Consider the following 27,811-nt stretch of genomic DNA (forward strand, 5'->3'; position numbering starts at 1 on the left):
AAAGGTGAATGAATGAGTCTGAACGTTTAAAGGTGAATGAATGAGTCTGAACGTTTAAGGTGAATGAATGAGTCTGAACGTTTAAAGGTGAATGAATGAGTCTGAACGTTTAAAGGTGAATGAATGAGTCTGAACGTTAAAGGTGAATGAATGAGTCTGAACGTTTAAAGGTGAATGAATGAGTCTGAACGTTTAAAGGTGAATGAATGAGTCTGAAGGTTGAAGATGAATGAATTAGTCTAAATGTCTGAGCTCCTAAAGTCTCACGTGCTGGCAGGGCGGGCAGAACCACTCTCCATCGGGGATCAACATGAGCGGAGGACGCAGACACGCCGTGTGGTATCCACTGTCACAGGAGTCGCACAGCAGGATCTGAGGACACACATACACACACACACACACACACACACACACACACACACACACACACACACACACACACACACTCGTATATTCAAAGAGGGAGGACACACTCAGAGCTTCAGCATCATTTCTTCCTGTCATTCAAAGACTGTCACGCTCAGAGGAGGTTAGTGTTGTCAGCACAAACTTTGACCCTTTGACCCTTTGACCCTGACTGTTTCAGCTCCAGATTTTCTGACTTTTCTGTGTTTCTGTTTTCTGCACAGGAAATGGACTTCTTTTTCAGACGGCAGCTCACTGACAGGGGGCGTTAACCGCTGAGCTAACCGCTGAGCTAACCACTGAGCTAACCGCTGAGCTAACCGCTGAGCTAACCGCTGAGCTAACCACTGAGCAAACTGCTGAGCTAACAGCTGAACTAACCACTGAGCTAACCACTGAGCTAACAGCTGAGCTAACCACTGAGCTAACCACTGAGCTAACCACTGAGCTAACAGCTGAGCTAACCGCTGAGCTAACTGCTGAGCTAACCTCTGAGCAAACTGCTGAGCTAACAGCTGAACTAACCACTGAGCTAACCGCTGAGCTAACAGCTGAGCTAACTGCTGAGCTAACCACTGAGCTAACCACTGAGCTAACAGCTGAGCTAACCGCTGAGCTAACTGCTAAGCTAACCTCTGAGCAAACTGCTGAGCAAACCGCTGAGCAAACTGCTGAGCTAACCGCTGAGCTAACCGCTGAGCAAACCGCTGAGCAAACTGCTGAGCAAACCGCTGAGCAAACTGCTGAGCTAACCGCTGAGCTAACCGCTGAGCTAACTGCTAAGCTAACCTCTGTGACAGCATGAATGAGCGCGCTCACCAGCTCGGGGTGGTTGGGCAGGCCGCACTGACTGCACGCGTCCTCCAGGGGGACCTTCTCTGATTTACACGACTCCCCCGAGTCGCTCCCTCCTTCACTCTCTTCCTCCCCTCGCTTCCTTCCTCCCTCCTCCTCCTCCCCTCCCTCGTTGAGTCTGCGTCTCTTCAAACGGATGTTGGACCAGCGGGGGCGCCGATGCCTCCGTTTGCCCTGCGAAGCGGCGAGAGAGAGAGAGCGCAGTGACAGAAAGTCAGAGAAGAAGAAAGACGCGTCTGTGTGAACGCGCTGGCTCTCAGAGGACACAGATGCTCGTTACCCGTTGTTTCCTGAGCGGACCAACAGGCTCTGCTCTCCTCTCTGACTTAGCAGACGAGCTTTTGCCCTCTTCCTCCTCCTCCTCCTCCTCCTCGTCCTCCTCCTCCCCTTCCTCCTCCCCCTTGGCTCTGCTGGGCTTTGCCTTCTTCCTCTGCGGTTTCTTCCTGGGGCTCTCAGCCGCCTTGGAGCTCGGCCTGCAGTTTGGCAAAGCAGATGATCTTAAAGGAAAAAGGTAGAAGGTCAAAAAGGTCAAATCAAAGCTCCTGAGACCACCAGGACCTGGACCAACACTGAGCTTCTCCTCCTGAGTGTGGTGCTGCTCATACCTGCAGATCCGCGCAGATCTCCTCAGTGATCTCCCCTCCTCCTGCGCCCCGTGCTCCTTCTCCGTCCTCTCCTCCTTCGCTCCTTTTCCTTTGAGCTTGTTCCTCCGATGAGGAGGAATCTTGATCTTCAGCCTGATTCCCTCCTTCTGGAGCTCGGAGGACGCCTCCTCGCGGGGTCCCTGCTTCTGTTCTGGTCCAGGTTTGGAGTCCTTGGCCCTGCATGGAGCTGCCTCCTCTCCGTTCACAGCCTCCTCCTCCTGGAGCTCCTTCTTCTCCTGCTGCTCCACCTTCACAGGAGGACCAGGACTTCCTGTCCCCGACTTTCCTGAAGTGCTTTGATTTTTCTCCTGCTCAGCCGTGACTGCGTCCTCTTCCACGGCGCGGTGGGACACTTTCCTCGCCCGTCTGTCCATCTCGTCCACGCCGTCGTCTTCCTGCTGCAGCGCGGTTTTCAGCTCCTCTTTGGGTTTCTCCTCCTCGCTTCCTGCCGCTGGTCTCCTGAGCGCCCCTGCGTTCTGGGGAAGCGTGGAAATGCGAACCGAGCACACTTTTCCCTCGACGGATCCGAGGAGTTGATCGGGTTTTAAAGACACCAACAGCGGCTTGGTCGCCTGGCCCGTCGCCTGGCCCGTCGCCTGGCCCGTCGCCTGGCCCGGCGCCTGAGGAGGAGGCGTGCTGAACGCGGCCGGCGTCTCCCCCTCCACAGGTCCCTTCCTCAGCACCGACTGCCGGCCCACCTCCCTCTCCTCCTCTGCGGCCCTGATGCTGGGCCCGTTCTGCTCCTGCTCGGCAGCGCACGGCGCCCTGTGGAGCTCAGACGGGCTGCGAATCACACCAACATGACCTACAACTTGACCTATGACCCCTATGACGCCGTTCTGTCCCTCTTTGTGCGTCAGGAGTACAGACGCTCTCCCGTTGGTCAGCTCTTGCCTGGGTTCAGAAACCGCCTGTTGCTGCTGCTGCTGTGAGGCGGCCGGGCCTCCAGGGGGGGCTAAGGAGTCTGGTAGGGACCCGTCCCTGGCCTGGGCCTCTTTGGTCTGGATCACTGAGGGGTTACACACGATGATGCTGCTGTTGTTCAGGTGGTTGCTGTGGAAGCTCTCGGCCAGCTTCAGCTCCCTCTTCTTCAGCGGGATCTTGGCCTGCTGGCTGCTCCGGACCACCGCTCGCTCCGCCTCCTCCTCTTTCTTCACTTCCTGTTTGGGAGGAGGTGCCCCGGGTGTGATGACCACGGACACGGCATTTCTCGGGGCCTCTGTGTCCCTGGACTCTGATTTAACGATGGTGGTGATGGTGCTCACGCGGTTATCAAACACGGGCGGTTTGTGGTCCGTTCTGTCGTCCTTCACCTCCACCTCCGAGTTTTCCTGCGTCAGAGAGTCAGTCTGCTCCTGCTTTACCTCTGAAAGACACACAACACAACATTCAACTCCTGGAGACAGGAAGAGACATCCAAGGCAGAGACAGAGACAGAAATAGGGACAGAGACAGAGACAGAGGAGAGGAAGACTTCTTCTTCTTTAAACCTTGGATCAGAGGTTTGTCTTCGCTGGCAGTGGCGTCCTCTTTACTCCCCGTGTCTTTGTCCTTGCCGGGCTCTGGGTTGGCGCTCTCTGCAGCTTCATCTCCTGAGACGTGAGCACAAACCTCATCACACAAACTCCTAAACTCCTAAACTTTCACAGTTTCATCCAACCTTTCCCTCTGCTGAGAGCTCATCTGGGTTTTGAAACATCAGAAACATGTTCTGATGGGTTAACCCCTAACCCTAACCCATCCACAAACACACGAGTTTTTTTTTCAATGTTTGGACACTGCGTACCCTCATCTTTGTCTGCAGGGCTGGTACTTCTGGTTCCGGCCTGGCTCTGCTCCGGATCCTGACTCTGGTTTGGCTCAATCTGGGCCTTCAGCAGCTCCAGAGCGTCAGCAAGGTCGTTACGGGTCCTGAAAAGTCAGTGTTGGTTACACAAAACACAAACGTACTTAACGGAGCCCAGTCATATCCTCGTGTTAACATAGAAACGTCTACCTGACGATGCACTTCCAGGTGGATCCATCCAGATCGTCCTGCTCCTCCGTGTACAGCCGGATGTTCTGCTCGTGGTCCAGCTGGAGCCAGTACATCAGACCCTGACGGTCCCGACCGATCGGCTGCAGGCGCATCTTCTCCGGGTCCTCCTCGTGAATCAGCATCTTGAACTTTAAGTTTTCATCAAACTGACACTCGCAGAGATACTGAAGGACAGGAGAGGAGAGGAGAGAGGTGAACAGACGTTTCATTTTCTGCAGACGGAGTCAAACAGGATGTGCCGTACTTTGAGGATGCTTGACTTGCACTCCATGGACATCTCCTGGTAGCCCTTCTGCTCCAGCTCCCATGCCCAGGTGTTGTTCAGTTCCTGGCAAACCTTTAACGGACAGAAATCAGCAGCAAAGTGTTTCAGGTTACCAGCTGTCAATTCGCTCAGTCATTGCAATTTGGATAAGAAGACATTTAGATCATTTTATGGTTTTTATGTGATATGAATGTGTAACACTAACCCAGATCTTCACAGAGCGCAGAAGATTTCTTTCACGTTTTAGATTTTGATCCTGTTTTCTTCCTCAGGACAGTAGGATCTCAATTTCCAGGTTTAAAGCTAATTTACTTTCATCTGGAAAGAGCACTTTGGACCACTGAGCAACAGGTTGGATCTTTTCCTCCTTGGTTCAGCTTCTTCCCAGCTTCAGTCAACTTTTCTATCACCTTTTCTCAACAATCCTTTGTGAAAATATGTGTAGCTTGTGCACCTTTCCCTTAGCACACCTTAAACACTATTTTATTCAAGTTAACTTCCCATTACTATGATCAATGACTGTCTTTAAGCTGTCGGCCATTTTATCAAAATGAAGATAGAAAAATGCTCAAGATATTTCAGTTTACATGTAATGAAGTTAGAGTAAAGTACATTTTTATTCTCAGATGAAAATGCTAAAGCTCTCACCTTTGCAAGATATTTCTCCCAGCGGTCGGTGGTCACAGACCTCCCCAGTTTTCGGAGCAGCTTCACATGGAGCTCCACCAGAGGTTTGGGAACTGGAAAACACAAAGGACGAGTTTAACGAAACACTGAGCTTAAAAGTGCATCACTAAACGTAGAGTATCAACAAACTTTCTTTCTTTAGTTACTTTTTTACACAACTTTGAAGTCTGCTTGTGGATGATTCAAGTTCACCTGAATCAAATCTACAAACCCTCTGCTTATGAGGCAAAAAGAGAAACATAATCTACATCTCGTGGATCTACATTTACCATTATACCAGATACTATTTTGTGTGTCTGTTACAGGATACCAACCGTATTCAGTGTCAACATATGAGATTCATTAAGTTGTAGTTTAGTTATTATTGTATTATTAATAGTTCTCTGTAGCACCATAACAAAGTTGTATTTCTATTGTTGTCATTGTGTTTGGGTGTAAAATGATCTTAAAGGAAACAGGCTGTGCTCTGTGGGGCAGCTTTGCGGCCCACTAAAGTGTAGGAAATTCCAGTTTTCTCTGTTTGCATGTTTGAGTTAATCACTGAAACTAACCCATGAGTCACGATTGAGAGGACGTAGTGAATCTTATATGACTGTGAAGTGTGAGCTACACAAGCTCAGTGGTTGTGTGTTAATATCTACCTTTACTGAAGCTGTAGCAGTTTAAACTTATGGAGGATAAACAACAGAAGCAGCAGTGGTCGAACATTAGCTCGTAGCTTGAAGATAACTCCCGCTAAAAGCTGAAAAGACGCTAAAACCACAGAAGTGACCATGAAACATTTCGTTTCATGTGGTTTGGTGTAATAAATTTACTGTTTTGCTTCTTTTTACTCGATTAATAAAAGTTAACGGAACCCTCGGTGCTAACCAGCTAGCCAGCAGCTAAAGCACCTACTGCGCCTGTGCGGGCTTGACAGCCTCCACCAAGAAAATAACATCCTCTGTTTTTAGCAAACATCAGCCGCTGTTAGCTCACACAGGGCCCGAAAGGAGGGACAGAAGCTGATACCAGAACAGAACCACGACAACCACGGACAGAGCACCGCTGTCAGCCCGGTGCTGAGCGGGAAGGCCGGTGAAAAACGACACCTGACAGCGGTCCGGAGCTGGCTGTGTGTGGTCACCGGGCTGTGCTGCATCACGGACCCCACACACCAACAGCTCAGCGTCAGTGGACTCCAACACGAACAGGGTCATCAACAACCTGTCACTGGAGCCGGACTACGACTCCACATGACAGATCCTGAACCCTGTTCGGTCTGCATCAGGGGCGTGTTGACACTTTTTACACAGGGGTGTCTCAGCTGAGGCACCCAGTAACACAGGGGTGTCTCAGCTGAGGCACCCAGTAACACAGGGGTGTCTCAGCTGAGGCACCCAGTAACACAGGGGTGTCTCAGCTGAGGCACCCAGTAACACAGGGGTGTCTCAGCTGAGGCACCCAGTAACACAGGGGTGGCATGATCACTGTACACAAGCACAAACAAAGGACGAGCACATGATACCAGCTACTATTATTATTCATGTTCTGGTGAAGTTTGGTTCACCAGAACAAAAAGGTGAAAACAGTGTTGCAACTCGACACCAGCCTCCAGCTGTGAGAAATGAAAACGATGTGGAAGTGCTAAAAAATGCAGTTCCTTGACTGTCCACTTGAGGCTGGCTCCAGAAACACTATAAGCTACATACACACCAAGCCAAAAAAAGATGCTTTTTACAGCAAAACTCAACAGCCTCTGCAAAATAAACCTATGTCTTAAAAAGTTATTTTCTTTAACGGTGCCCTCTGTAAACATCCTCTAATAGACTGAAATAAGGACGATGATGTCACATTTGAAGTACGTAAAACTGCAAGCAACGTGTGCATTGTCCACGTGGGGGGATACTTTATGAGCAACTTGCCTGTTTTTGCGTTTAATTGTAAAACATTGATCATTAAATCTGCTTAATTTTATCCCTTCCATTAAACTTCAGTCAGACGTGTTGTATGTTTGTTAGTATGAAGGGGAGTTCATGTTGTGCAGGTTAAGTGTTAATGTAGCGCCACGTCTGAAACAATCTCCTGTCACGGCAGACAAAGTTTCCTGACAGATATTTATTTTCTCCCCTGACTTACTCATAAAACTACTTGTTAATATTTTTCCTCGTGTTTAAAGTACGTATCAAACTCTACTTTCACACAGACAGCGACTGGCAGCCTGTGTTCACACAGTCCAGAGAGTTGACTCCAGCACAAGGCCTGCCTCTGGTCATAGGGGATCAACCATAGTAGGAATCTATTGGTGGCCCCTGGGGTGACCAATTGGACCCCAAGGGGGCCCCATACCCTGGCCACCCCTCTCGTCACGCCCCTGGTTGCTACCTTTAACTTTAGCCCCAGCTCTGAACGTGTCCGGAGGAGTGAGGGATCTGGAGCTTGGCGTTTTTACGCTCTGCGTTTTCCTCTCCCCAAATGTTTCAGGTGGGAGTAACGGACGGAAACACGGAGCGGGCTCTCCATGTGGAGCCTCAGGCTGCTCTGCCGAGCCTCACACACTGAACAGTGTCCGCCACCCTCCTCATCCTCCCAGTGATGATGATGATGTTGATGGTGGTAGTGGTGGACCCCTTCTCCTTCGGTTTCAAGTGTCGCAGCTTTCCACCACTTCTTCGCCCCACTGCCACCAAGAACACCGAGCTCTCACCTGTCGTGGTGTCCCGTAGATACCTCTCCATCTGCGGGAAAGTCATCTCGGGCAGGTCCAGCGCCGCTCCGTACCGCTCCAGGAACGAGCAGACCTCCGCGAAGCTTGGGCAGAGCGCCGGGCCGGAGCTACTCAGCACCACCGGAGCAGCCATCTTTCCAGGCGGAGAGGAACAGGAGGGGAGGGCCCGCTGCTGGGATGCGACTGTGTGCGAATGAAATGAATGGAGGGAGTGAAGCATCTACCGGTGTCAGGCTGGGGCTCGAAACCGAGGCCACTTCCGGGTCAGGCTTTCAGAGTAAAACAGGTCTGACACTGTTAGGCACAAACACATTATTACTGTTCTCATTATCATTGCTGTTAATTATCATACAACTGACTGAAACGTGTTTATTTCTGTGAGTATCTGATATTTGATATTTGTGTGGTTCAGTTTGCACAGAGGCCTGATGACATGTTTAAAGATGTTAAAATCAATAAAAATAACGATTGGAGAAAAAAAAACAACTTGACAAACTCAAACCAACCTAATCTAACTCACACACTACCATACAACCCAGACAAGACATTAGAAAAACAACGAAAGAGAAATAAAAAAGACGATAAACAAGGACATACCACTTCATTAAAACATCAATTATATACATTTAAATATTTTAAGCCATTGAAGTCGTATAACAATCATCATAATCAACTCACTCCAACCAGAAAATATCGTCTGCAAATAGAATTTAATGATGTGTGTGAAATGTGTTGATGTATTGTGCACACAGATTAAGGAATTCTCAGATATTAATCATATTGTGTAGAAAACATGTTTATTGTCATGTGAACATCAAGGTAACATGTTTACCTACAAAATGTAACACTTCCTCTGCTAGCCTCAGTTTCTGCTGTGCAACTAATTTAAGATAAAATAGATTACTAAAGGGAAAAAATGAATATATACATTAGGAAAACTATGGACTGGCTGACAAAGCAGTTATTCGGACACAAATAGAAAACTTTTCTCTTAAATCCAATTAGAAATCAATCTAATTTAATTTAATTATACAGAGACATGAAGCCTGATTATTGTGCCCAAAGATTTAAACATTCCGCCGCTTAAAATTGATTTAGACTTTTTATTTCATACACAAATATTTCAATTTCCGGTTTTACTGTGGTTAACTTTCAGTAACTTGATGCATCTGTGAGAAGTTGGGAGGACCAGGGAGGGCAGAGCTAGAAATGCCCAGAATTCAACGCGATACACCATAATCAAAAACTGTCAAAAAACGTTTTATTTTCACTCTCGAGCGTCTTTGATTGAACAGTTTGAAGAAATCTTCCGTGAAGTGAACGATCCACGGAAAAGGCCCAACGAGCAGTTCCCATGAAGCTGCTGTTTTAAATGAACAGTTTGTGTCGTTCAGTGTCACAGTCCATCCACTCCTCTGCCTCGCTGCATGCTGCGCAGATTGTCACGCTGTGAGGGATGATGAGGCGTTCAGGGACTGTTGGATTTTCCTAAAAAAAGAGCATTATAATTCTATTTTGATCAACAACATAAATCCCAAGATGAACCATTTCAAAATAAAGGCTTAAGTTGCTGCTGCTGTGATTTCCCAGTAACGACGGATTATTTACCCAGGTGATTTTTTTCTGCCCACTCCGTAAGTCTGTTAGTTTGATCATGTGACTCCTCAGTATTCATAACAAATGTCTGCCTCAAATAAAAATCTGATGTAGTCGAGCATTTCTCTAAAGAAGAACCCATTTCACTGATGACTTCCCAACCTTTTGTTATCGACATCAGAAAGTGCAAATTTACGAGCTACATTGAACGCAGCAAGTTAACGTGGAAAATCTGAGTTTTTGTTCAGCACCTGAAGGCATCTGTATGCAAATCAGACGGAAGACGTTTTCCGTCCGACAGGAAGCGGACTGGAAAGTTTGGTGTGTGTTGTTTCATCTGTTGAATGTGTCGTCGGTGTCGTCTTCAGACCTGGAAACGGTTGAGGGTTTGATTCCTGCAGCACGGAGCCGGTCAGCTCAGATATGACACCGGAACACACACGGTTCATGTGAACGGAGCACGTTGGTGGTGAGTTCAGGTTCATGTTCCCGCTTTACAGTCATCACTGTGTGTCATGGTGTGTGTGTGTGTGTGTGTGTGTGTGTGTGTGTGTGTGTGTGTGTGTGTGTGTGTGTGTGTGTGTGTGTGTGTGTGTGTGTGTGTGTGTCATGGTGTGTTTAATGATGGGCTGTGGTTTCCTCCTTCATTAAAACACCCTGTGCTAAATGAACTTCTTCAAACAGAAGTTAAAGTTATCTCAGAGTCACTAAAAAGTCTGAGTTTTTCCTCCTCTCCAGCGTTTGTCTGAGTGATCAGTGATCAGCTGAATTAATTAATTAATTACTCAGTCTGTGGAAGAAGATTTCAGTGATTTCATCAACTGAAACTCTCTTCAATAATCTTATCACTGCAGACCCTGACCCAGCTGAACAAAGGAGTGTGTGTGTGTGTGTGTGTGTGTGTGTGTGTGTGTGTGTGTGTGTGTGTGTGTGTCTGTCACGGGTTGTTTTTAGCTGTGGCTCGATAAACAACATGAAGAAACATGTTTCACTATTTTTAACCTCCAGAAGTTCAGACCCAGCTGCTCAGAGGCTCTAAAACCCACAGGTCAGCGCGTTTCCAGGAGCTCTCCATCTGTTTATACTGGTTATCAGTGTATTTAGTCACATTAAAGAGAAGTTACATGATTGATTATTATTCATATTTGTTATACTAAGGTTTATTTTTAAAAAAAACTTTGCAAACGTGTTTTTTCAATTGATTTTTGTGCAGTCACGATACTTGATTTATTTGTTAACTGGTTAAAAAAGGCTGATGCTTTTACAGAGTGTTTGTCTTCTTCTTTTGTACCTTAGTGTTTGAAAATATCTCAGAAAAAACACCGAGCTCTTGAGCGACCAGTGGCAATATATATTTCTTAATTTGATTAACTTTGATTTAAAGAGAGTACGACTCTTAAAAAATGACACAAACTGCTGCGTCAGTGGGCTGCTTGGTTCTTCAAAGATTAACTTTACTCTTCAAAAAGTTTGAGTTAATCAGTTTATAAAATGTTGAAAAGTGTAAGAAAAAGAAGTTTCTCAGAGCCCAGAGTTTTGTCTGCAGATAGTTTTTTTATGTCTAGGTCTGCAGCTCAAAGACCTTCATTAACCTTCATAAATGATCAGATTACTGGAAACATAAAGACACTGCAGCTGTTTGACATCTGACATGAAAAATCTGAAAACTTTGAATCAAAACTTGGAGAACTGTATCTTCATCATGTGTGATTCAAAGCTGTGAAGTGTTGATCAATGTGAAGCTAACGATGAGCTGATCCTGGGCAGGAGGGTGGAGGTTCCCTCAGGTGGAGGTTCCCTCAGGTGGAGGTGAAGTTAAACGTTTTATTTTCATGATATAAACACAGGACCTAAAGTGGTACAGACGCAAAAATAATGAACAAATGAGAAAGATTAAATAAAGCAGGACGGGTGGTGCAGGATGAACCGTGTTCTTGTTGCTGAAGCAGATTTCACAGTGAGACGCTCCGACAGGTGACCTTTGTGCTGCTCCAGGTGCTTGGCTCCAGGTGTGAGGGAAACAGCTGATCTGACTCTGACTCTGAATCTGAATCTGACTCTGACTCTGAATCAGACTCTGACTCTGACTCTGAATCAGACTCTGACTCTGAATCTGACTCTGAATCAGACTCTGACTCTGACTCTGACTCTGACTCTGAATCAGACTCTGTATCTGACTCTGCCTGGTGCTGTGGTTGCTGTTGATCTGGCCTCAGGCCCTCACTGTGTGTTAAAGAGTCACTCTGGGACTGAAACCTGAACAGGTCTTTGTTTTCTCTGCAGGTAACAGGTGAGCAGTAAGATGGCCATCGCTCACGTGGCCACGGAGTACGTGTTCAGCGATTTCCTGCTGAAGGAGCCGAACCAGGCTCGGTACCGCAGCGTGCGCTCCGAGCTGGCTGTGGACAAGATGGTGACCTGCGTGGCCGTGGGCCTGCCGCTGCTCCTCATCTCTCTGGCTTTCGCTCAGGAGGTCTCTGTGGGTGAGTGGAGCGCTCATTGGACGTCTGTCGCTGTTTTTCATGGGGACTCTGGACAATCAGACGTTCAGACACTCTGCGCTGAGGGGCTGAAAGAAAAAGCTTCATTAAACAACAAGAGCAGCTCATTCACTCATTTAATGAGCTCAGAGGGGTTACAGAGTCTCCCAGGAGCAGACTTCACCAGGTTTGGGTCCAGACATGAGAGTTTATCCGTGAAAGACTTCACTCTTTATTCAAAAACAGGATTTTAAAGTTTGATGAAGGTTTGAAGGTGTTTCTTGAGTTGATCAGAGTCTTTAGATCAGATAACGAAGCAGCCAGCTCTCTTGGACTAAACAAATATCAGCGTCTATGTTTTCTTTAATGATAAGAAACTTTGTGACCTTTGACCCTTTTCACCTAAAATAAAAGTCTCCAAACTGTTTCAAACCCTGACCCTGTCTGAACCTCTGTCTGTCCAGGTTTTTCACGCCTGTTTGTTTTTTTCAGGTACTCAGATCAGCTGTTTCGCTCCCACTAACTTCTCCTGGAGACAGGCAGCGTACGTGGACTCGTACTGCTGGGCATCCGTACACACACACACCCTCCCTCTGTGGCTGCACAAGGTACACACACACACACACACACACACACACACACACACACACACACACAGAGTGTTACCTGGTCTATAATTAAAACACACCTTTTCTAAGAAGGGTGAGGTGTGTTTAGAAACAGTCGTCTCTCTGAATGAGTCGCTGACGATGTGGGACTGAAGTGAAAGTGGAACCAGGCGCTGGATGTGATTCATTCTTCATTTAATACGTTTACTGACTGATTTACTGACTGATTTACTGACTTAATTACTGACTGATTTACTGACTGATTTACTTACTGAATTACTGACTGAATTACTGACTGAATTACTGACTGATTTACTGACTGAATTACTGACTGATTTACTGACTGATTTACTGACTGATTTACTGACTGAATTACTGACTGATTTACTGAATGATTTACTTACTGAATTACTGACTGATTTACTGACTGATTTACTGACTGAATTAATAACTGATTCAATTACTGATTTAATGACTGATTTAATGACTGATTTACTGACTGATTTAATGACTGTTTAATAACTGATTTATTGACTGACCTAATGACTAATTTACTGTCTGATTTGATAACTGATTTAACAACTGATTTACTGACTGATTTACTGACTGAATTTACTGACTGATTGACTGACTGATTTACTGACAGATTTTATTACTGAATTAATTCCTGAATTTGATAACTGATTTATTAACTGATAAACTGACTGGTTTACTGACTGATTCAATGACTGATTTAATAACTGATTAACCGACTGATTTACTGACTGATTTACGGACTGATTAAATGACTGATTTCATTACTGATTTAATAACTGATTCACCGACTGATTTACTCAATGATTTAATAACTAATTTACTGACTGATTTAATAACTGATTTACTGACGGATTTAATTACTGAATTTACTGACTGATTTAATTTCTGATTTAATTTCTGATTTAATAAGTGATTTACTGACTGATTTAATAACTGATTTACTGACGGATTTAATTACTGAATTTACTGACTGATGTAATTTCTGATTTAATAACTAATTTACTGACTGATTTACTGACTGATTTAATTACTGAATTTACTGACTGATTTAATTTCTGATTTAATTTCTGATTTAATAAGTGATTTACTGACTGATTTAATAACTTATTTACTAACTGTTTAATAACTGATTTACTGACTGAATTTGAAAACTGATTTAATAACTGATTTACTGACTGATTTAATTACTGATTTACTGACTGATTTAATTACTGATTTACTGACGGATTTAATTACTGATTTACTGACGGATTTACTTACTGATTTACTGACTGATTTAATTACTGATTTACTGACGGATTTAATTACTGATTTACTGACGGATTTAATTACTGAATTAACACGAATTTGATAACTGATTTAATTATTGATTTACTGACTGATTTACTTACTGATTTACTGACTGATTTAATTACTGAATTTAATGACTGATTTACTGAATGATTTTGATAACTGATTTACTGACTGATTTACTGACTGATTTAATTACTGAATTTACTGACTGAGTTTCTGACTGAATTTGAAAACTGATTTACCAACTGATTTACTGACTTATTTTGATAACTGATTTACTGACTGATTTACTGACTGATTTACTGACTGGATTACTGACTGATTTACTGACTGATTTACTGACTGTGTTACTGACTGATTTAATAACTGATTTACTGACTGGATTTACTGCCTGATTTACTGACTGATTTACTGACTGAGTTACTGACTGATTTAATAACTGATTTATTGACTGGATTTACTGCCTGATTTACTGACTGAGTTAATAACTGATTCACTGACTGATTTAATAACTGATTTACTGACTGATTTACTGAATGATTTAATAACTGATTTACTGACTGATTTAATTACTGAATTTAAAGACTGATTTACTGAATGATTTTGATAACTGATTTACTGACTGATTTAATTACTGAATTTAAAGACTGATTTACTGAATGATTTTGATAACTGATTTACTGACTGATTTACTGACTGATTTTCATCCTGGGGCGTCAGACGTGGATCCTGTGCGTGTTGTTTCCTCATGACACCTGGAGACGTCTCCTGCTCTGCACATGACGTCTTGTGTGGTAATGTTTGGCTGTGGTTGAGGAAGTTTGTGGTTGGTTGACGTGTTTGGAGCAAAACAAACCCTGTGGTGTAATAAAAGCATCAGAAGATGATCTCCACGGCTGGAAAAGTTAATGACAGATAAAACGTGCTGCGTGGTGAAGTGTTGGACCATGAATCAGCTTCGTCTGACGTTCAGCCGAACAGTGAAGAGTCAAACTTTGCTCTGATGGTTTTAGGCTTTAGTTTTATTTAAGGAAAGAAAATCCTGAGGAAACACAGATCTGTTCCTCCTGATGTCTCTTTGTTTCTCTCATCATTATTTCAGCCCTGCTGTTTAACTCTTCAGCCTCATTTTTCAGAAATCAAAGCTGCTGCTGAAAACCTTAGTTTCATCTCTGAGCATCATCTCACCAAACGTCCTGTTTCCTCCGTTTAGAAATCTGACTCGTGTTGGATCAGAGCTGTCTGTGTCAGAGCGTGAGGCTGTGATGATTTCATTAATACCCGTGTTCGTCAGCCATCTTTACACCGCTCACCGTCAGACGGCAGCATCAGGCCGTTAAACCAGACGTCTCTTCTTGACTTCCTGTGTTTCACCGCAGCTCATTTCAGAGGAAACAACAACCAGGTTGTTCTGGTGGAACAAAGGTTTTTATTACAGAGTAAAATAAAATGAAAACTGGAGCATTTAACAAAGTGAAGAAACAGCAAAGAGCTGAGAGTGCTGCCCTTTAAGAAAGAGGGAAACATGAAGAGGACTGGACTCTCCAGTTTTTTTAATTCAAAAATAAAAACTGAGAAAAACTGAACTTTAACCAACCTCAGGACAGAGGTGTGTCAGTAAAAAAACCTGATCTTATCACATCATTTTTTCTTGTTGTCAGTAGAAAATGTCTTTTAGACTCATCCTGACCCACTGACTTTTTTTAAATTGTTAAAACAGTTCAGACCTAATTATTATTATTGTCTTTGAATAACATTTAAAAAAACATTTTCTGGACTTTTTAGCTGAATGTTGCTCACATTGAGAAAACAGGAGGATTTTTTTTACTGGAAATTAGATCCAAACACCAAGAGTTCAGGTTTCTGTAGTTTCAGGAATCTTGGTGATCCTTCAGAGGATCCTGGTGATCCTTCAGAGGATCCTGGTGATCCTTCAGAGGATCCTGGTGATCCTTCAGAGGATCCTGGTGATCCCTTGGATCAGTGTTTCCGTATCCTAACCTTTAGATGTTACCTGACTCCAGCACACCTGATTTAAATGATCAGCTCGTTATGAAGCTCTGCTCCAGCCTGATAACGAGCTGATCATTTGAATCAGGTGTGCTGGAGAGGGGTAACATCTAAAACATGCAGGGCAGGGGGTCCTCCAGGACCAGGATTGGGAAACACTGATCTACAGCAGGGGTCTCAAACTGGTGCCATGGAGGGCCGAGAGGCTGCAGGTTTTCACTGATTAGTCCCTGCTCTCTGCTTGAAGGTAATCAGTGAAATCAGCTGGTGGAGTTTTTGGTTGGAAAGAAAACCTGCAGCCTCTTGGCCCTCCATGGCACCAGTTTGAGACCCCTGCTGTAGAGGATCCTGGTGATCCCTGTAGAGGATCCTGGTGATCCCGTAGAGGATCCTGGTGATCCCGTAGAGGACCTACGTGGTCTCAGCCGTCCTCTCAGACCAGAGCTGCTCTTCTTTCCATCCCTGTCTCTAAGTCCAGGACTAAAGGTGATCCTAGGTCTGCTTCTCTACCTGTCCCTATGAATCCAGCTCCCTCCTCCATCAGGTCTGCTGGCTCTGTGGACCTTGGGCAGACTTGGGTCTGCTCTGTGGACCTGGGGCAGACTTGGGTCTGTTCTGTGGACCTGGGGCAGACTTGGGTCTGCTCTGTGGACCTGGGGCAGACTTGGGTCTGTTCTGTGGACCTGGGGCAGACGTGGTTCTGCTCTGTGGACCTGGGGCAGACTTGGGTCTGCTCTGTGGACCTTGGGCAGACTTGGGTCTGCTCTGTGGTTGCTGGTTCTTGCCCTGTCTGACTGTAGTTTGTGTGTTTGTGGTATTTTGTGACCTGTTGCTCTGAAAGTGTTTTTCTAGTTAACGTTAGCGTCAGAGTCCTGGTCCCGGGTCGGTCCTCTGAACTCCTCAGGGCCAACGCTGACTCTCTGTGTTTGAGCCTCTTTGAGTCTGAAGTCCAGGTCGGGTCAGAACCGGCACGGTGAGGTTAGGGTTAGGGGTTCACGGCTTCATGTTGGAGCGGGGGTGGGGGGGGGGTTATAGTCACATGGTTTGTGATGTCACGTCTGGTGTCCCTCAGTTCTTCCCCTACATCCTGCTGCTGGTGGCGGTGATGATGTACACGCCGGCGTTGTTCTGGAGGTTTTCTGCTGCTCCTCTCCTGCAGTCCGACCTCAGCTTCATCATGGAGGAGCTGGACCGCTGCTACAACCGCGCCGTGACGCTGGCCAAACGCATGACCACGTCAGGACAGCTGGGCCCCGACAGGTGAGCCCAAAACTCAGACCAGCAGACGAGACTCTGTTATCATTTCTTTAAATCACTTTATTTATTTATTTTACTGGACAATACGAGCAAAACTAGAGACAGAAAACAAAACAAAACAAAACAAAACAAAACAAAACAAAACAAAACAAAACAAAACAGAAAACCAGGTATGCACATTACCATGGACAGAACAACAGAGAGGTGAAAATCCTCACCGGTCCAGAACTGACGTTTCTGAGGGGGGGCAGTCCAGTCCTCAAGTCCAAGACTAAACCAAAGGTCCAAGTGCAAAGCCCGAGTACTGGTTCCAAAAGGGACCTGGTCTTTGGTTGATGGAGCAGGATGATAAACTCCTTTAAAGGAGGAGGAGCTGATGCTAACTGCTCCTTTCGCTGTAACCAGCTCGTGTTTCACGGCTTGTTTCGGGGCCGGAGGAGAAATGATCAGAACAGCCCAAAATGACAAGGAGACATTAGGGAGATAAAGGTTTTCATACATGACACTGTGACGCTGAAAGATGTTTACCCAGAAGCCTTTGAGTTTCAGACATGACCACAGCTGATGTCCCGCTCCGTTTCACAGTGTTTGTGTTTGGCAGAAACATCCGGATGGGTTCTGTTTCATCTGCTCTCAGAGCAGCAGGCGGTGAATGATTTCACACTGAATGATTTTCATTGATTGAAGAGGATTTTAACTCGCTCAGTCCTTTTACCCAAAGATCATCTGAAATGTGGACAGCACTGACTCTGACCCCGGCGTCCCTGATGTGAAGACACGGGGCTTCCTTAGAAAAAGTGGATCTGAGGATGTTATCAGCTGTTTGAACACCGTCCTGGCTCTGAGAGTCTGTCTTTGACCCCTGACCTTCGCTGTTTCCTCTTCCTGTGCAGCGACCCCACCGAGGGCTGCTTCAACTACCCGCTGGTGGAGAAGTTTCTGATGACCAAGCGCTGCTCGAGGAAGCTGCTCTTTTACTACCTGCTGTGCCGCAGCCTGACCCTGGTCACTCTGCTGTGCGCCTGCGTCTACCTGGGCTACTACCTCCGCCTGGCGTCCGTCACAGACGAGTTCGGCTGCTCGCTGCGCGTGGGGCTGCTGGAGAACGACCCCGGCGTTCCTGAGAAGGTGCAGTGTAAGCTCATCGCGGTGGGAGTCTTCTTTCTGCTGAGGTACCGGTCTGAACGCCCGTGCTGAGATGTTTCAGGTACACGGAGGCGGCGCTGTCACGTGACCTCAGTCCGTGTGTTTCTCTGATTCCCAGTCTGGTCAACCTGGTCCTCTTCATCGCTCTGGTTCCTGTGGTGATCTACGCCAGTCTCCGCCCCCTCTTCTGCCACGGATACGCCCGCTTCCTGGAAATCTACCAATCCCTGCCCACCGTGGGCGTCCTGCCCAGTCCTGCCGGCCAATGGGACGATCTCTCTCTGTACCTGCTCTTCCTGGAGGAGAACATCAGTGAACTCAAGTCCTACAGATACATCAAGGTGTGTTAGCGCACGGCGTGCAGCCGTGTGTGTGTGTGTGTGTGTGTGTGTGTGTGTGTGTGTGTGTGTGTGTGTGTGTGTGTGTCTGTGTGTGTGTGTGTGTGTGTGTGTGTGTGTGTGTGTGTATGTCTGTGTATGTCTGTGTGTGTGTGTGTGTGTGTGTGTGTCTGTGTGTGTGTCTGTGTGTGTGTGTGTGTGTATGTGTGTGTATGTCTGTGTGTCTGTGTGTGTGTGTGTGTGTGTGTGTGTGTGTATGTCTGTGTGCGTGTGTGTGTGTGTGTCTGTGTGTCTGTGTGTGTGTGTGTGTGTGTCTGTGTGTGTGTGTGTGTGTCTGTGTCTGTGTCTCTGTCTGTCTCTCTGTCTGTGTCTCTCTCAATCTTTGTGTCAGTGCGTGTGAACTCTCTGTGTGTGTGTGTGAACTCTGTGTGTGTGTGTGTGAACTCTGTGTGTCTGTCTCTCTCTCTCTCTGTCAGTGTGTGTGAACTCTCTCTCTGTCAGTGTCTGTCTCTCTCTCTGTCAGTGTGTCTCTCTCTCTGTCAGTGTGTGTCTCTCTCTCTGTCAGTGTGTCTCTCTCTCTGTCAGTGTGTCTCTCTCTCTGTCAGTGTGTGTCTCTCTCTCTGTCAGTGTCTCTCTCTCTCTGTCAGTGTGTGTGAACTCTCTGTGTCTCTCTCTCTCTGTCAGTGTGTGTGAACTCTCTCTCTGTGTGTCTCTCTCTGTCAGTGTGTGTGAACTCTCTGTGTCTTTCTCTCTCTCTGTCAGTGTGTGTGAACTCTCTGTGTGTCTCTCTCTCTCTCTCTGTCAGTGTGTGTGAACTCTCTGTCTCTCTCTCTCTGTCAGTGTGTGTGAACTCTCTGTCTCTCTCTCTGTCAGTGTGTGTGAACTCTCTGTGTGTCTCTCTCTGTCAGTGTCTGTGAACTCTCTGTGTGTCTCTCTCTGTCAGTGTGTGTGAACTCTCTGTGTGTCTCTCTCTGTCAGTGTGTGTGAACTCTCTGTCTCTCTCTCTCTGTCAGTGTGTGTGAACTCTCTGTCTCTCTCTCTGTCAGTGTGTGTGAACTCTCTCTGTGTGTCTCTCTCTGTCAGTGTGTGTGAACTCTCTCTGTGTCTCTCTCTCTGTCAGTGTGTGTGAACTCTCTGTGTGTCTCTCTCTGTCAGTGTGTGTGAACTCTCTGTCTCTCTCTCTCTGTCAGTGTGTGTGAACTCTCTGTGTCTTTCTCTCTCTCTGTCAGTGTGTGTGAACTCTCTGTGTGTCTCTCTCTGTCAGTGTGTGTGAACTCTCTGTGTGTCTCTCTCTGTCAGTGTGTGTGAACTCTCTGTCTCTCTCTCTCTGTCAGTGTGTGTGAACTCTCTCTGTGTGTCTCGTCTTCTCTGGCCTCAGGTGTTGGAGATGTTGAAGAGGAGAGGAAGCTGCACGTCGGAGAACTTTGACTCGATGGGTCTGCTGCAGACGCTCTGCCTGGTGAAGATGGACACGGTGGACGGCCTTAAACCTCGGGCTGCTGCAGAAAAACAGGATCAGGTCTCAGCCAACCACAGCCGCTCTGCTGGGAGCGCCGAGACGAGCCCGAACCATCAGAAGTCAGACGGCAGCCGGCTGGACACTGAGATGAAGGGTGAGTTCACAGACAGAGAGGGGTTTGAACAAGGAGGGAGCAGACAAAGTCAGCTCTTCCAATTAAACCTGTTTCCTGAGTGTAGCATAGCATAGAGTAGCCTAGCATAGAGTAGCCTAGCATAGAGTAGCCTAGCATAGAGTAGCCTACCATAGAGTAGCCTAGCATAGAGTAGCCTAGCATAGAGTAGCCTACCATAGCCTAGCGTAGCCTAGCATAGAGTAGCCTAGCATAGCCTAGCATAGCCTAGCGTAGCCTAGCATAGAGTAGCCTAGCATAGCCTAGCGTAGCCTAGCGTAGCCTAGCGTAGCCCAGCGTAGCCTAGCGTAGCGTAGCGTGCACAGAGTTTCCCATCATGCAGCAGGAATGCTGACGGCGATGAGCAGAGTTTTTATGGGATTGTTTAGAGGAAGTTTAGAAAAGTCAGAGTTGGTCTCAGGTTGTTGCTGACGCTGAGCAGCTCAGGGACAAAAGTTTCACTTTCTTTGAGTTTTAGTTTTAATCTAACAGCTGAACTTTTCTTTTATAACATACACAATCTTTCTCCTCCTCCTCCTCCTCCTCCTCTCTCCTCCTCCTCCTCCTCCCTCCTCCCTCCTCCTCCTCCTCCTCCTCCCTTCTCCTCCTCCTCCTCCTCCTCCCTTCTCCTCCTTCTCCTCCTCCTCCCTCCTCCCTCCTCCTCCTCCTCCTCCCTCCTCCCTCCTCCTCCTCCTCCCCCTCCTCCTCCTCCTCCTCCTCTCTCCTCCTCCTCCTCCTCCTCTCTCCTCCTCCCCCTCCCCCTCCTCCTCCTCCTCCTCCTCTTCCTCCTCCCTCCTCCTCCTCCCTCCTCCTCCCTTCTCCTCCTCCTCCTCCTCCTCCCTCCTCCTCCCTTCTCCTCCTCCTCCTCCCTCCACCTCCTCCTCCCTCCACCACCCCCTCCTCCTCCTCCCTCCTCCCCCTCCTCCTCCTCCTCCTCCTGTAAACCAGTCCCTGCTGATCCTCATTTCAGTCTGAACTCCCAAATATTCTCAGACCTCGTATCGAGTGTGTCGTGCTCAGACCTCGTATCGAGTGTGTCGTGCTCAGACCTGGTATTGTGTGTGTCGTGCTCAGACCTGGTATCGTGTGTGTCGTGCTCAGACCTCGTATCATGTGTGTCGTGCTCAGACCTCGTATCGAGTGTGTCGTGCTCAGACCTGGTATCGTGTGTGTCGTGCTCAGACCTCGTATCATGTGTGTCGTGCTCAGACCTGGTATCGTGTGTGTCGTGCTCAGACCTCGTATCATGTGTGTCGTGCTCAAACCTCGTATCGTGTGTCGTGCTCAGACCTCGTATCGTCTGTGTCGTGCTCAGACCTCGTATCGTCTGTGTCGTGCTCAGACCTCGTATCGTCTGTGTCGTGCTCAGACCTCGTATCGTGTGTCGTGCTCAGACCTCGTATCGTCTGTGTCGTGCTCAGACCTCGTATCGTCTGTGTCGTGCTCAGACCTGGTATCATGTGTGTCGTGCTCAGACCTCGTATCGTGTGTGTCGTGCTCAGACCTCGTATCATGTGTGTCGTGCTCAGACCTTGTATCGTGTGTGTCGTGCTCAGACCTGGTATCGTGTGAGTCGTGCCCAGACCTGGTATCGTGTGTGTCGTGCTCAGACCTCGTATTGTCTGTGTCATGCTCAGACCTCGTATCGTCTGTGTCGTGCTCAGACCTCGTATCCTGTGTCGTGCTCAGACCTGGTATCATGTGTGTCGTGCTCAGACCTTGTATCGTGTGTGTCGTGCTCAAACCTTGTATCATGTGTGTCGTGCTCAGACCTTGTATCGTGTGTGTCGTGCTCAAACCTTGTATCGTGTGTGTCGTGCTCAGACCTGGTATCGTGTGTGTCGTGCTCAAACCTGGTATCGTGTTTGTCGTGCTCAGACCTGGTATCGTGTGTGTCGTGCTCAGACCTTGTATCGTGTGTGTCGTGCTCAGACCTGGTATCGTGTGTGTCGTGCTCAGACCTTGTATCGTGTGTGTCGTGCTCAGACCTGGTATCGTGTGTGTCGTGCTCAGACCTCGTATCGTGTGTGTCGTGCTCAGACCTCGTATCGTGTGTGTCGTGCTCAGACCTGGTATCGTCTGTTTCTGTCTTTCAGAGCTCGCTCCTCTGCTGCCAGGAAACAGAGAGGCTACCAGCAGCAGACTCGGCGAGGAGGGAGCCGTTCGACAGCGAGCCCAGTGACCGGGGAGGCGTCTCTGAACAGTGTGAATCCAACACTGTCCCATGAACTGATGAATCTACAGGATTCAGCTACGATTCATCTCATGCTTCAGGTCTCATCAGTGTCAGTTTGTGTTCATGTCAGGGTTCTGGTTCGGCCCGTCAGTGACCGGTTTCTCTCAGACCGAAGCTGGTCTGCCTGGACGGACTCTCTAACCCTGACCCTCCTTCAGTTTTTAGATCAGCAAAGATCATTTTCTGAGTCTTGTCTGTGTCAGGACGCCAACCTCCGATCGTCTCTTCCTTGTTTTTTATGTTCACTGCACGTTTTCATCACCTGCCTGATGTTTTTCTTCTTCTGCTGAAAGTAAAAACGTCTCTGTGAGACTTCAGGAGACGTCTGATCAACATGAACGCTGGTTTTGGGGACGGACAGGTTTTCACGATTGGGCTGTTTGAGGGAAGTGGACGCTGCGTCTGGGTCAGAAAGCCAAGAGACGAGCCTTAAATCAGCGATCTCTTCCTGAACTCAGCCGGTTGCAAAGTGAAACCACGTTTCTGCGTCTGAATGAATCTGAAGTCTGATGAAACTGAGAACAGAAAAGGATTTGATGATTTTATGGTTTCACTCGTCACTTTTAAATCTTTAAACATTAATTCATGTGTTTCCGTCTCATCTGGAGTTACTCAGATCAACAAACGGAAGGAGCTGGACTGTTTCACCACGTGTCCGTCTGAACGTTAAAATCTGAAACTGTGACTGAAAAAAAAAAAAGATGCTGAAGGCTGAAACTTTCCCTCTGACTCCAGTCGTCCACTTCCTCCATCCGTCTCTGTCTGTCCTGAACTCTAACCCAACCTGACACTGACACTTCAACAAACACAACACAAACACATCGACATGTTCATGAAGTCTGAAACAAACTGGTTCAATTTGCACTTTTCGTGTTGGTTAGCTGCAGCAGATCACCAAGAACATTTCAGCTTCATTCAGAGGACGATCGGTGCAGACTTCATCAGTCCGTCAGGAGGTGTGTGAACGCCGTGTGTGTGTGTGTGTGTGTGTGTGTGTGTGTGTGCAGTCTGTGGTTCAATGACCCGTGTTTTATGAACGATATGACTCCTTTAAATGTTCAGTGTTTCCTGTAGAAGCTGCCAAATGGTAAAGTTCTCTGTCGTGCTGCAAATATCTGCAAACTGTTTGCGAATCAAACCACAATGAGCGTCATGAAAGCTTTTCACTTCATCAATATTTGTCACGGTACCAGGAGGGTTACTCCTCTTCCTCCACGCTCCACCACTTTCTGGAGTCTCAGGGTGAAATCGTCTGGTTATTACGGGTTGATCGTTGCTGTTTATGCCCGGCGCTGTGTTTCTGAAGCTCTTCTCGCCGCCTGCTCATTGGTCCGTCACTGAGGGGAGGATTTTAACCATCAGTCATGAACTCTTTGTGGGAGCTGTCCTCTTGTACGTGCTGCCTCTGTTCTACACATTTTTATCGAGCAGTCTTTGAAGCGTCTCGTTTTGTGATGAAATACTTTTCCAGTTTTTCAGTCTCGATTTGTAAACTCCTGGTGTTAGTCAATCATTACACGCCTTGGATTGTTTGCTAAAATAAATGCTCAGAGATTGTGATGGTGGAGTGATGTCTGTCAATGAATGTTTGGGTCCAAGGTTTAAAGTTTTACAGAAGGGTTGGACTTCACACGAGGGGAGATGGTTCAGGAGGAAACGGATCAGACTTCAGCTCCTGAAGTTTCAGATCAAACCGACCTGGTTGTCTTCCTGTTTTTAAGGAAAGGGTTGAGCGGCCTTTGCTCTGTCTCTCTGTGAAGCTCTGGATCCTCAGCGTCATACAGCTGACCAATCAGAGGCCAATCTGACCAATCAGAGGCCAATATGACCAATCAGAGGCCAATCTGACCAATCAGAGGCCAATCTGACCAATCAGAGGCCAATCTGACCAATCAGAGGCCAATCTGACCAATCAGAGGCGAGAATCTAACTCTGGGTAAATGAAAAATGTAAACCTCCTGATGTTGAAATATTGATTTATTAAAGTGACATGAACACCTGTGGAAACACTCTGAGCATACTTTGAAGTGTCTGAACTAAAACATATGAACTGACGTCACTGTCAACGCTCTCATGTAGCATACGGGAACTATGGGGTCTGAAGGGTTAACGACCACTTCCTGTTTGAGACAACCAACAATGATTGGTGAATTCATCATGGTGGTGTTAAATGTTAATCTGATTGACCATCGTAACGTTTGTTAGTGCGACACTTTCAGCCATATTACTTTGTGTCACCTGCTGAGTCATCTCTTAAATTATTTGGTGTAAAAATGAGAAATAAGGTCAACATGCATCAGCATGAGTTACAGGTGTGCACTCTTCAGACACTGAGGTGAAACAGTCCAAACGAGGTTTATGCACAAAATAATCATGATAGATCGACTGAAATTCAACGATAGATTGGTGGACATAAAAAATATCAGTAGTAGCTTTAAGTCACTCGTCACAGCTTCCAGTTTGTTGTCAGTGAGAACATCTTTAATGCAGACGAGCACATTTGTTCAAATTGTAAATTTTTAGGACACACAATGCCCAGTCTTTCTCAGAAGCAGTAATATGATTTCTCCACTAGAGGGTAGCAGAGATCCACTACATGTTGCTGTGTAGTTTACCAATACAAGAGAAGTGACTCTGTTAAAACGAAGCTAATCACACGGAGTCTACAGTAATGAAACTTTTTATACAAAGAGAAAACTTCTTTAACTCAGTGTCTGAAACTTCTGGATAAAGTTTTAATTTTCCATCGTCCTCTTGTTTGTTGCTTAAGAAATGTAGCAGAGCTGTTCCCTGATTAACAGAACGATTAATGATCCAGATTTTAATGTTAGAGTCTACTGCACTTATAAAAATATCCAGTGCCGCACAAAAAGTGTTTCATTTGTTTTTTATGATTTTATTATAAATATGTTTTCTTCTGCAACACTTTTTCATATGTGAGCTCTGCTCTGCTGTGAGCGCTAACCGTGTGGACAGTCAGAAAATCCTGATCTCAGACAGTTTTCATCAGAGGAGGAGAGTGAGACGTGTCAGGTTGATAAAGTGACGAGCATCTCCACCACAGCTCAGCACTGAGCAGACAGACACAGGATGCCAGGCCTGCCTGCTTACAACAACAACAACAACAACAACAACAACAACAACAACAACAACACGCTGCAACAACAACAACAACACGCTGCAACAACAACAACAACAACACGCTGCAACATAAACAGACGGTAAAAATCAGACCGGAAACACAAAGTCAAGTCTGGTGCGTGGTAGTTTTCTCTCCTCGTGTGTCATTGATATTAAACATAAAATTGATGAATTCTTGTATAAGCTGCTGAGGCTGTTGGAGGATGAACTGTTCAGGAAACATTTTTTAATCCAAATGATTAAACCTGAAACCTCTCAGCCTTCTTGTTTGTTGTTGCTGCACGCTTTTTGTTTGACAGAAGTTTAAGAGTAGACTTAAAACTTTCCTTTTTGATAAAGCTTACAGTTAGAGCTGGATCAGGTCCGAACCAGCTCTTAGTCATGCTGCTATAGGTTTAGACTGCTGGGGGGACCTGACACACAGGGCTCCTGTTTCCCTCTTTTTCTGTCAGTCTAACTTCTAGTCTTACTGTCCTGTTATAGTTACTGACCATACACCTCTCTGGGAGGGTCTGAGTTTGTCTTGTAGGTTCCTGGGATCGGTGAAGAAGACGGCCTGCTGCTGTGCTCCTGTCCGACACCAGCTACTACAGCTTTGGATTTGGCCTGCTGGTTTCTCCTTAACTGTCGCCACAGCGCCAAACTTCAGACTGCGTCTGTTTCTCTCTCTCTCCCTTTCTGTGTGTGTGTGTGTGTGTGTGTGTGTGTCTGTGTGTGTGTGTGTGTGTGTGTGTGTGTGTGTCTGTGTGTGTGTGTGTGTCTGTGTGCGCGTGTGTGTATCCCCCCCCCCCCCCCTCTCTCTCCCACTCTCTCTCCTCTATCTGTCTCTCTCTAACCCCATCAGTCTCCTCAGATGTCTGTCTAACATGAGTCTGGTTCTGTCCGAGGTTTCTGCCCGTTAAAGGGAAGTTGTTCCTCTCCATTGTAACTTGCTAAATGCTGCAAAGTCCTGTACTCATGGTGGATTAAGATGAGATCAGACTCCTTATCTTGTCTTGATGTTGGGTTTCTGCTAATAAAATTGTATTAACATTTACGGGTCTAGACCTGTAAATGTTTTTGTTAAGTGTCTTGAAATAACATTTGTTATGATTTGGCGCTATACAAATAAAGATTGATTGATTGATTGAAGTTTGATCACTTAAGAAAAAAAAAAGTTAAAGAGGAAGACTCAGTGTCTCGTGTTTTCTCCGCCTTACGATAGAAACCCATCAGTGGAGGTTGGGTATGCGGAAACACCGTTTCATGTTCATCAGGTTTGAGGATCATATTTCAGCTGTTACTCATCTCATCAGACCAACATTTGCAGCTTGTGAGGCTTGATTCCTGGTTTGATTAAATCCAATTTGAACTAAAATACGACCGGTCAAATATCTGGTCACGTTTTTATTTCTTTGTTTTGAGAGTTACTGACCAGTTCAACAGAACTATCGCCCCCTAATGGAGAACATGTTCCCTGGCCTGAAGCAGAGTTTGCTGATGTAACACTGCAGGAAACTGACCACTGATCATCAGGGTCGGAGACACCTGAGGGACAGGTGAGCTGTGATGTCATCAGCCAGGTTCTTGGTCTTTTCTACAAACGGGGCCCTCTGCTGGTGATGGAGCTGAGACTACAACTTTAAGACTGGCACAGAAGGTGAACAGAAGCTTCCGGATCATCGTCAGGCTGATTCAGATCAAACCATGGCCGCCGTGGTCCACGATGTTGTGGCGATGAGGGCGAGGCTCTTCACCCAAACGTCATCGTTCCTGTTCAGACACAGACGTCAATGTTTCATTGCTGGAGGGCAGAAGATAACCTGTTCTGCCTCCAGCCGCCAACGGGCACGCTCCAACCGTGGGCAGCCTCCCTGATTGGTTAATTCTGTGAGAGTGAATGAGTGAGAGAAAAATGATTTTTATAAAGATGTAAAAGTTCAAACAAAAGTTGGTTATTGTAACCCCCCCCCCCCCCCCCCCCCAGCTTACTTCTCTTAAATGATAAAAACATAAACATTGTTTCTTATTACGGTTTAACAGATGAATGAGTCGTGGTGAGTTGACGCTGAAATCATGGCTCTGTTGAAACGTCTGAAGCCTACATGTGGTCGAAGCCGTGTGAGAGTGAAACTGACCCAATAACTGACCCAATAACTGACCCAATAACTGACCCAATAACTGACCCAATAACTGACCCAATAACTGACCCAATAACTGACCCAATAACTGACCCAATAACTAACCCAATAACTGACCCAATAACTGACCAAATAACTGACCCAATAACTGACCCAATAACTGACCCAATAACTGACCCAATAACTGAGAACACGTTACCGGGTCAGCTCTTCATTCGTCATCAGAGAGCCATCAGACAGTCTGAGGGCGTGCTGCCTTCACAAGCATACCACTTATTATTTGTACAACCAGAAAATGCTGTTCAGCAAACCGGTTCG

General features: G+C 46.4%; 2 protein-coding genes across 5 annotated transcripts in view; one reads left to right on the forward strand and one right to left on the reverse strand.

The window, feature by feature from the left end:
• Window positions 1-7,821, reverse strand: part of LOC141797744 (remodeling and spacing factor 1-like) — an 18,260-nt gene extending 10,439 nt beyond the window's left edge. For 3 of the 4 annotated variants that reach the window (XR_012599104.1, XR_012599105.1, XM_074679412.1), the window contains exons 1-10: window positions 7,581-7,821; window positions 4,856-4,947; window positions 4,187-4,279; window positions 3,901-4,106; window positions 3,691-3,815; window positions 3,395-3,496; window positions 1,866-3,270; window positions 1,541-1,757; window positions 1,225-1,434; window positions 268-372 (exon numbers count right to left, since the gene is read on the reverse strand). Coding sequence is in view for 2 of the 4 variants with exons in the window: in XM_074679412.1 (XP_074535513.1) it covers window positions 268-372; window positions 1,225-1,434; window positions 1,541-1,757; window positions 1,866-3,270; window positions 3,395-3,496; window positions 3,691-3,815; window positions 3,901-4,106; window positions 4,187-4,279; window positions 4,856-4,947; window positions 7,581-7,821 (2,796 nt within the window). In the remaining 2 variants the exon portion in view is untranslated. The remainder of the gene's footprint in view (window positions 1-267; window positions 373-1,224; window positions 1,435-1,540; window positions 1,758-1,865; window positions 3,271-3,394; window positions 3,497-3,690; window positions 3,816-3,900; window positions 4,107-4,186; window positions 4,280-4,855; window positions 4,948-7,580) is intronic. The other variant, XM_074679413.1, reaches the window with a different exon arrangement.
• Window positions 7,822-9,464: 1,643 nt separating this feature from the next.
• On the forward strand, window positions 9,465-24,745 carry LOC141798486 (pannexin-1-like). The gene is made up of 8 exons (XM_074680469.1): window positions 9,465-9,666; window positions 11,481-11,680; window positions 12,170-12,285; window positions 16,697-16,884; window positions 17,775-18,053; window positions 18,146-18,368; window positions 19,744-19,978; window positions 22,093-24,745. Exons 2-8 carry the CDS (start codon window positions 11,500-11,502, stop codon window positions 22,176-22,178), a joined length of 1,308 nt encoding a protein of 435 aa, XP_074536570.1. The 5' UTR covers window positions 9,465-9,666; window positions 11,481-11,499; the 3' UTR covers window positions 22,179-24,745.
• Window positions 24,746-27,811: the final 3,066 nt, after the last annotated feature.

The sequence above is a fragment of the Halichoeres trimaculatus genome, unplaced genomic scaffold (genome assembly GCF_033239565.1).
Source record: "Halichoeres trimaculatus isolate MK-OKI-2021-1 unplaced genomic scaffold, fHalTri1.1 fHalTri1_scaffold_9, whole genome shotgun sequence".
Taxonomy (NCBI): Eukaryota; Metazoa; Chordata; class Actinopteri; order Labriformes; family Labridae; genus Halichoeres; species Halichoeres trimaculatus.